Genomic DNA, 9,984 nt, shown 5'->3' with positions numbered 1-9,984 from the left:
ATACGTTCACAATAAGCCACAACTTTGCAACAGTCAGATGTTATGGGTATTTTGTTGAAGGTTTTGGCTGAGAAAGACACTGGTATGCCTACGTGGCCTTTGTTGAATGAAACTGACATTTTCGGCAAAATCCCTCCTGGCTCATATGCCTTTTGGGCAACGGGCCCTACTCACAGAGTCGGCCATATTGAATTGAAAGCGAGGGTAACTTTTTAAAATTAAGTTAATTGGTCACTTATTTAGATTTGTGTGGCATCTAATTTGCATACCGGCTGATTCTTAGTGAATGACATTCTTGGAGCTATTAGTTTGGCTGGATCTGTTAGCTAGGCCATGCCTTTTGATTATGTAATGGCATACTTGAGCTCAAGAGGGTGTGCTGCCTTATAACCGACTCTTGGTTGTGGGGCTCATTCTTGCACCAACCACCATGGCACAAAGACCTTTTTTTTTAGTCATTTCGTTTTCGTTCCTGAATTTCCCGTTTTGGTCGGGGATTATAGTTATGCCCCCAATGGGTCGTCTTGTCGTCGGTTACAACTCGTCTTTGGATTTTTTAGCTTTTCTTTATGATGCTTAGGTGAGTCCAAAACTATTAATTCTAATTAATTATAGTTGTTGTTTAATGTGTAAATGTTGTTCTAGTGTCAACATGTATATTGCTTCGTCATGTTGGGGATGGTTAGTTTATATTTAAAATTGATTTGTTACAGCCTACCTCTGACTAGTTCCGTGCTCGAAACTTTATCCGGGATCGACGTTTATTGAGGTATGGGTTGGAAAGTGTAATTGCTAATATTTTCACTGTATAAAATGTGATTGTGAGGTGTTTATGAGTTGTATTTTCAGTGTGTAACTTTTACTTTACTTTACATTTCATATTTGTTCGAAACATTCCCATTCTTTCATGAAAAATCTGGGTCTATTTTTTTGACAGGTGTTCTTCTTGCCCCATATTTTTGGTAGCCTTGTATTTCTGACCAACAATTCATAAATTGACTTTAAATTATAGGTTCGTTCTATTGGAAGCTTTACTCGAAACTAGAGCAAGTTCCAAAACATCTGCCGTGTTAGGATACAATTGTGACTCTTGCAGTTAATATAAACTAAATTTTGATGTAATTAAGAATTTTTATTCATTAAACCTCCGATTCAAACAATCCCTTTCCAGTTAGTCTTTGCGAATTATTGTTTTGTTTGTTACACAACCGTGTTTAACAGTACTACCGCGGGATACTCCTAGTCCCTCCCGCTTGAGTTCCTTCATTACACAAACACTGACCGCTATTTTGTACGGGCAGCCAAATTGCATGTGGCACGTAAGCGAATTATATTTAATACCTGTATAAATTCTTGTCATCACCTTCTACAGGATCCGGTATTTTCTCATCCGTCCGCCATTATGGGAAACTAATCAGCGTCCGAAGTGCTGTCCACTGATATTACCGTGAAATGTTCGACTGGTTCCCATCCGTATATTGTTTCCCCTTTCTTACTGGGAATGAAATATGTGTGGTAACCAGTCAAGTGAAATGTAGTTCTATTCAACGCTTACGGTGGAATAGAATGAATGATTCAATAACATGTGATCAACGATCCACCAATCAGATGATCGGGATTTATGCAAGTATTATTTATTAAACCCCATTGTCATATTTCAGCCATCCAGGGCAAAGAAGCAAGACGTATACTATAATTGCACATAGTGATAGGTTTCGTTAAAACCCATACAAATTCTACAAAGGGATTTTGGAAGGGTCATGCAGACACCAATGAGTTAGAATCGAGATAAGGCAAACTAAAAACTGACACCAGGCCATTCAAGATATGATACTGGTAACGGCAACTTTCATAAGTCAGATCTACAAAGTAACAACACAGGTCCCAATTTGGATCCCAAATTCAATTTCGAAAATTTGCGGCAAAAATTACTTGATGCCAGAACGTAATTTGATTTATTTGTAAGCCACATCACTTTCTTAGCTTGTGCTATACTTACCAGCATCCATTACAATGCAGACATTTGTGTCGGTCAGTGAGTAGATAGACGTGTCCTCGTATTCGTCAAAGTACACTCCCTTGCTGGTTGCGTTGAAGTTAAAAGACTTGCACTGTTCATCCCTGCTGCAGTCCCGTGCGCAGATGACACGCGAGCGGACAGGTCCAAGTGCATATGCAAACCCTTGCAATGCGCGATTTTCCGCGGCATATATATTTTTTTGGAATGGATTATATTGGTTTGATTTTGCCATCGTCGGCTTATCTTACTTTATTGATGAACCATAGTATACTTGGTATTTCTGTTCTGGAAAATCTAAGCTCATGCAAGAGGATAGGGGTAATCTCCAAGACTACTTCGAAAGGAATGGTTAAAAACGAGCAAGGCATTTTCTTTAAAGTGCCCACGTTTACAGTTGCCAGTACATACAACATCAAGGCGAAACGCTTAATGTACTGGTATAGCTCCTCCCATGATGAAGTCAAATTCCACGTTACGGAATCGGTAAACTATTTCTCGTAGCGCATCTTATCAGCTAAATGTGAAGAGACATTGGCATAGGCCTTTTTTGTTTTGTTTTGTTTTGTTTTATCTTTCCTACAGTGTAAAAACTATTGTACATTTACAAATGTAACCATTGGTGGATTTGTGGGGTGGAAAAGGGGCCGTACCACCCGAGGTTATTGTGTGAATTTCAAATTATAATGAGAAGCTTACAATTTTGCGACTATTCCTCCTCCTCAGAGCGTGTAAAAAGCCGACGCAAGTTTGCCTCACTTACAAAAGTAGTCTGACTTTCCTCCCCGAATATAAATATCCCTCCCTTGAGAATTTGGTTCTGTGTCCATCCGTGCTTACGATTGGCATTTTCAACTGCATCGCCGTTTGATTTATCCACTTGCCTGCCACAGCCCTCCGTGTAATTGAGTTATTCTGCACAAAACAGACTGGTCACCAGTAGGTACAAGGAAACTTTGCTTATTTTAACAAGTCATAAACTTAGGGCAAAGCTGTCTGTAGCTCGGACTGGGGCAACCGTACATTTTATTATGGGTCATTCTATTTGAGTGCACATCTTGCAAAGTGGCTTTTATCAGACTTCTTTGTTTATTGTGATTGATAGAAATTAAAGGCAAGTTAGAGAGGTTGTGTGATAATTTGAGAAATTTTGCGACAGCTCCGGCAGGGTAACTGCATAAAGCTGAGAGCTGGGAGCTGACCCGAAATTGGAACGGGAAACCCAAAGACGAGGAATCTCTCGTTATTGCACGGAAAGCCAAAGCCGGAATAATTGCACTATGTTAATGCATTGAATGCATCATTGCAATAACAAAGAGTCTTAGAATCCTGCCCCAATCTAGCAAAGTGGTGTTTTACGCAGGTTAATGTAGCCTCGCCAACCCAGTGCTGTATAAGAGAGAAGACGGAAAGAAAAGATACTGCAATTCACAGTCTTCGTCAATCACGTCAAATAGAAATCCATTCTTGTCCAATTGTCCACAGATAAGTAAATGTACAATGTATAATTCGAGAACAGTACGATGAAAACGGGGTAAATGGCTTTCTGTTAACACTTGTATCGATTAGCATTATACAATTTCTTTGTATTTTGGGACCCGTGTACAAACATCACGAGACATGTGTGGATAAGGCTTGAATTTCTTACAATAAAGCAAGACCAGAATGAAGCATTGTGCTGAACAGAAAATGAAACTAATAAAGGCATGGGACCTGGTGGTGTCACTGGAAGGGTTCTAAAACCCTGGAAAACTAGAAGAAAAACTGAACGATTTTCATGGCCAAGAGATAAAGTAACACAGAACAACTGGAATGAAAACGGTCAAATAAGCACCTCTGAACTATTCAGTGTACGTTTAATCAGAAAATTAAAACATTTTGAAAGTATGCAGAAACGAACTTTTTCTTTTTGTAATCAGATCTATTACTTATTATCTATTCGATCTATTATGACCTGTTTTATTTCTGCGTGAGATGGTTTCTGTGCTGTCAGAAGTTTTCGTAGGCTTAATTTGATTATATTAGTGTGAAGACATCTGACCGAATCGGGCCGTTGTGCACAAACACAGGGCGATAGCAGCAAACCGATCTCACCGCATTTGTGTCGCCTTTGTAAGTATAGATTTCAACGATAATTTCTAAATCAGCTTATGCATTGGTTTTACCAAATATTTATATCATGAATATATCTGATGAAATGATTTCCTGGTTGAAGGCTTTTGTGTGGCTTTAAATTTTCTTATTTTCTATTTCCAATTATTGGTCGATATTAGTCAGGCCCCAGCACGTGTATGAAAATTAACATTTAGGTCATGTCATTGTCCTTTGGGACTGGACTTTCATCTATTCGGTTAAAATTATAGAGAATAACTACATCAATGCCAGAATAACTAGTACGTTACATCCAAAGATTGTACAAAATGACTGCACAAGAGCTCTTGACAGGCGGAGTTAGTTGCGATATAAATACCACACACTGCTACAGCAGATTGCACTGGAAATTTGCATGGCCTCACTTTGACCCAGATACGCCATTTTGTTTGCAAAATCTGAAGCTGGTCCAGCCTGTCTCTCTCTCTATACAGCTCTAATTTGCACCTTTCGGACCAAGAAAATTCAAAATTCTGCTGTTATACAGGTCATTTTGTAGATTTTTTCGAATATTACGTAACTCCGGTAATTGCGTTTGTATACAAAAAAAATTGGGTGATTTTCATCATAACTGTTTCTGACTCAGAGACAGAGTAAGCCAAGTGACATAAATACATCATTGTCAGTGGACGTACTTCGTTGCATCGGTTATTGTTTGGTATTAATTTATTTATTCTATAGTGCTGAGCAGTTTTGCCTTTAGCCTAGTTAAAGCACAAAATTCTGGGTAAAAATATTGACATTAAGTAATCTAACTTTATTTGAAATATAGTAAAATGATTTTTATTTGATATAGATCAAATTGCAAAATGTCTGAGTGAAATATCCACTATAAAATAACATGATACAATAATTCTGAGCATTCTTGATTCTTTTTAAAAGAAATCTGAGTATATACATGAAGGTTTATTCCTAAGATAATACATATTTTAAAATTGTATACTGGGAAAATGCTAATGCTCATTCTATTTCAAAAAACATCAAACACAAACATAAACTTAAGAAAATTCTGGGTACTATCATATCTAAGTAGTTAAAAAATGATGAGACTATACTGTTTTACCACAGACAACAGACACATTCAGGAGCAAATGACTCTCCTGTTATTCCTCTTCTTCTTGAAAGTTACGTGTACTTGTTGAGTCTATGGCAGAGTTACATTATAAGAACAAAGAGAACCATTTTGCCTCGTCTTCATTCAGCACTACTTTTAACGAATTCCTAGTTAACAGTTTGGCGGTTCGTCGCGTCCGTCCACGCACTGGGGAGGACCATCACATTTGTAATTCTCCTCAAAGCAGACACCATAACTGCAGTCAACTTCGCCCACAGCACAGGTCAGGGTTTCTAGTGGTTATGAATTTAAAGCATAATTTTAAGCACTTAAAAAACTGATTTGCTCACTCGTCATTTGGCTCATTCATGAGTGCATTAAGTACAATGGCATGGAAAAGGTAATTTTTGCATAAAGGGACTTTTTTGGGGTGGTGAAATGATTTCTTGATATAGGCTACAAATGATTTAACAAGTAATGGGATGATCTAAGGCTTATTTCCTACAGGTGCTATATGAGACAACAAAAAGGAAGTCATCAATCAAAATGTATGAAACGTGTAAAAAGTTAAGAGTACTTTTTCATTGAGGAATGTTTTCTCCTCCCTAACTCTTCCACAGTTGGTTTCCAAGGGTACTTACCATTTGCTGGAACACCAGATGCAACGACAGACACCCTATTGGGTGTGATAATTCCTTGAAACCCGACGGTTATCCACATTTTGTTCCCGCTCGACAGCAACCCTGGTATGGCGGGGACTGGGTGACTTGAGGACGACACAAGGCTCAACAGGACGGGGGACGTGCCATTCCCGTCCCTAGCTTCAAAGAACTTGACTGGCGCGCCACCGGTGAAGTTGAACGAGCTCACCAGAACCTTCCTTCCAGGGTCTGCGGCCAGGATCCAGAGAGCACCACCGAGGTCGGCTCGATAAGCCCAGGGAGTCAGGCTCACCGACTGGTCAGAAGGAGCAACCAATGGTTGGTATTCTTTGGAGGTAAAACAAAATCACAAAACAATCTAATGGAGGTTGCAAATTAGACTTTCTTACCCAGATTCCCACATTTAATACAATCTTTAGGCCTACACATGACAAATATGGAAATGACATAGTGTGGTAAAGAATAAGTTGCCTTTTATAGACACATACTTTTACTCAGGTAAATGTCACAAATCGGCCTACAGTCCAGTTAATGCCTGGCGCCAAAGCGAACACAATCGCGAAGTAATGCCGTCAAATCAGGCATTTTCTCTGGAAAATGGCAAACATTGAGTTAATGGTAACTCCAGTGACGTCCAATTTTCTTAGTTTTTGCATTCGCCAAGAGTATGAATTGGTCCCAGGAAGCTTTAAAGTGCGATGCAAGTTGATAGTGCTACTTGTGCATACAATAACAAACAGTGTCATCCTGCATGGAATCGTCTGCGTGTAACTGGGCGAAGGCGATAATAAGACAAATTACTGTAGCCACACGGCATTTAAAAACGACCCGGGTAGCTATTTTCGAATTGACATTTGGCATACTCTCCTCACCGCATCCAAGTTCGTCACGCCCATCGCCACAATCTGAGATGGTGTCGCAGCGCCAACTCTCTGGGATGCAGTACCCGCCGCAGTCAAACCTCTGTGAGGAGCAGTTCACGCCCGCTGGGCAACAAATGACAGAAACAGTTTTTATCACAAAATAATAGTCGCACATGTTCCTCTCGTGAAGCTGAGCGAACCACTGATAAACAGTTAAATAACGGCGAATATCCAGGCTTATAACAAGACGGAAAACCAACGGAGCAGCTAGGCCAATATTGTCAGAAGATTGTTTGGAAATTCTACGTGTTCTAGTTAGTTGTATGGAAACGCACAATCAGATGCAATTTATTACACTCCGAAAATACAAGAGTAAAGCAATAACAGAAAGCAGACAAAAGCTTTATCGAATGTTTTAGTTTTTAATCAAACGAGAGTTTCGTTGTAAATGTTTCCAATTATTGGAGCTTTTGAACATAACAAGTGTAAAGTGTACTAGGTCGACTTGGTTTCATCTTTCTATTTCCAAATAGTCATTTCTGAAAACAATACAATACACAATAGTTTCTAAACATTGCATCCGTATTTCAATGTAGAACAGTTGGCACGAAGACCAGATTCTCCAAAAACGAATTCCTTTAAAATGCAACATTGCTGATTGATATTTCCCATGTAGTATTGTGCCTGTCTTACTTCTTCGCTTCTTTCTTTGTGTTCGTTGTTAGGAGGATTTGGTTGCGTGGCACACGAAGCAAAATGAGTCTAAAGTGTACCGAATGAGGACATCGTGTTGACTGCATGAATGTTTAGATTTCTCTGGATACCAATATTTGTGAATACAAAACACAAACTTTCGACTTGAGACAAGACAAAATGGTTTACCCGAGAGGGGAACACTAGTGACCGCGATGACAATGCTGTCGGTTGCAGGACTCCGGTTGGAACGAGCAGACAGCCACATGACGGTCCCTTGGGAGTAGAACTCTGGAAGTGATATCTGTGCAACTGAGGATGCGTTGAAGATGGTTGACGACTCATTGTTGGTGTTACTGCCGTATCCAACGCCGATGCTCACCCGGGAGGTCGGGCTTAATTTGGTGCCGACCGGCGCAATCTGGATCCTCCAATCTGCTATGGTGTGGATCAGCCAGACTCTCTTGTAGGTGTCACCATGGACGAGCTCGATGGTAATCGTCTCGTTGGCAGCGAGCTGAAACCGCAATTCCGTTTCTATGGAATCCAAAATTCTAACGATTAATGTGATTCTGGAAAAAACACAACAGCAATTGTTAAAAGTGAGCATGCTAAAGACCTACCTCTAATGGCATACTTTAATGCATCACAGATCTTACGGATATCTTCAGTATATTTTTCTCACTTTTATTTTTTCGATTTCAGTTTCTGTACGGTACCTAACTTCCTGCAATGTTTAAAATGAACCATGGAATGAATTTTTCCTACGCCAGAAAAAACATAATCCCTACCAAAAGTCTTCTCGGTAGGCCTAGTACGTTGAGGTCCACAGAACTTCCAGAAAAAAGCCCCGAAATCCACGTAACCGGACGAAGACCAGAAACAAACAACGGAGGCGGAAAAAACATGCCCAACGTATCCATTCGCCTCAAACGTTTTATCATTAAAGAGCACTTCTAATGAAAACATTCTATCTCTGATTTTATCCGTTCAAATAATTATGGAAACATCCAAATCGAATGCAGTGTCATTTGTCTATAACTATCACAAACTAAAAAGGTTTTTTCTGTTCGTGCCAAGATGCGAATTCTGAATGATTGCGTCATTCTTAGAAAAACTGCATGCACAAAGGTTTATCCACTAGGAACACAGGGCAAGGGTTCCCCTCATTTACTCTGTTTTCTCAGAAGTCGCATCTTGGCATGTACAGAAAAAAAGCCCTTTTTAGTTTGTTATAGTTGATATCTGAAGAAAAATGACACTGCATTCGATTTGGATGCTTCCATATTTACTTGAATATATAAAAGCAGATATAACGTGTTTTCGCTCTTTAAGATCTGTCCACGCTTTACTCGGCACTGTTGTTGCTGGAATTCTACTCAGATAAGACATCGTATCAGTGATCAGTTAATTATTTAAATTTTGAACCCAAAATGTGATATTTGAAAGCATTTTGACAAAAGGTTGCTCACTTGTCTAACAATACTGGCTACAAATGGAAACTGACAAAAAATATATGTAGCAGTTTTTGTGCACAAAGTAATGCAACATTTAGATTATGTGCCTAGGATGGCATCACGCTTTTGCTTTTGAATATGCAAATTGGCATGCTCATGGGAACCAAGCAAGGCTCTAAAAACTGACCCAAAAAATCTCAAGAAATTGAAAATAAGGTTAACTGGAACATAAATGGTCAATTAAAAATTAAAAACTGTGCTGTTTATGTCGGACCAGTGGTCGGATAGAAGCACCAAAGTATAAAACTTATCATTGTAGCTTTTAAAGTGTCCGATTTGTTATCTATCGCTTATTTTGCTTGTCAGGACGATACACATCTAGTTATTTTGTCTAAAAGCTCGAATCAGAGTTATACTTTTTGCACTACTTTCTGTTGAAATTTGAATGGCTTTTAATAGATAGGCATTTGTGGCAGCTACTATCAAAATAAAATACGAGCTCAGACAATTAAGGACGAATTCGATAGCAACTAAGTTATCCACAGGACAATTTTACCAGAACACAGGGCTTTACGTTTTTACCATGGGAAAACACAATCGGTGGTTAATAAATTGTAGCGGGTCGATATTGTCGTAAATTGTAAGGCTTGAAAACTATTCCCGAAAGCTCCTAGAAGTTAATTACCAATCTCGCAGTGCGGGCCGGCGTAGGAATTCGGACAAAGGCACCAGAAGTTGGCACCCGGGATCAAGACACAAGTTCCATTGTTTTGACACGAATTTGGCGAACAGGTATCTGAAAAAAATAGAAAGGGAACGTTTGTGTTTACACCATAGCCTCGATCAATACAAACTACGCCAACAAGCCGAGAGAAATGGAAGTCAACCCGGCTTAGTTCTTAAACTATGCTGAAGAGATACAAAACTAGCTTTCATAAACGGAGAAGACATCTAAACACTGGAGAACTGGCTCAACAATATTTGACTCGAAAGTATTTGAATTTCAATACTGTGTAATAGGCTTAATTCTGACAGCCCTTATTCCTCCAATTTCAATACGATCTTTGGTACACCATAAAGGGTTAGG

General features: G+C 39.3%; 1 protein-coding gene and 1 long non-coding RNA gene across 2 annotated transcripts in view; one reads left to right on the top strand and one right to left on the bottom strand.

The window, feature by feature from the left end:
- The first annotated feature begins 56 nt into the window (after positions 1 to 56).
- Positions 57 to 3,716, top strand: LOC147799798 (uncharacterized). The gene is made up of 3 exons (XR_015423398.1): positions 57 to 580; positions 714 to 769; positions 1,373 to 3,716. It is a non-coding gene; the product is annotated as an uncharacterized LOC147799798 (long non-coding RNA).
- A 138-nt stretch (positions 3,717 to 3,854) lies between these two features.
- Positions 3,855 to 9,984, bottom strand: part of LOC110975312 (uncharacterized) — a 94,837-nt gene continuing 88,707 nt past the window's right edge. The window contains exons 93-97 of the mRNA XM_087130063.1: positions 9,583 to 9,693; positions 7,630 to 7,977; positions 6,757 to 6,870; positions 5,864 to 6,211; positions 3,855 to 5,515 (exon numbers count right to left, since the gene is read on the bottom strand). Of these exons, the coding sequence (XP_086986189.1) occupies positions 5,394 to 5,515; positions 5,864 to 6,211; positions 6,757 to 6,870; positions 7,630 to 7,977; positions 9,583 to 9,693 (1,043 nt within the window). The 3' untranslated portion in view covers positions 3,855 to 5,393. The remainder of the gene's footprint in view (positions 5,516 to 5,863; positions 6,212 to 6,756; positions 6,871 to 7,629; positions 7,978 to 9,582; positions 9,694 to 9,984) is intronic.

The sequence above is a fragment of the Acanthaster planci genome, linkage group LG02 (genome assembly GCF_054643075.1).
Source record: "Acanthaster planci isolate LZ-2023a linkage group LG02, COTS_SCS, whole genome shotgun sequence".
Lineage (NCBI taxonomy): Eukaryota > Metazoa > Echinodermata > Asteroidea > Valvatida > Acanthasteridae > Acanthaster > Acanthaster planci.
Note: the sequence above shows the minus strand (reverse complement) of the source record. Positions and strands in the feature narration are given on the sequence as shown.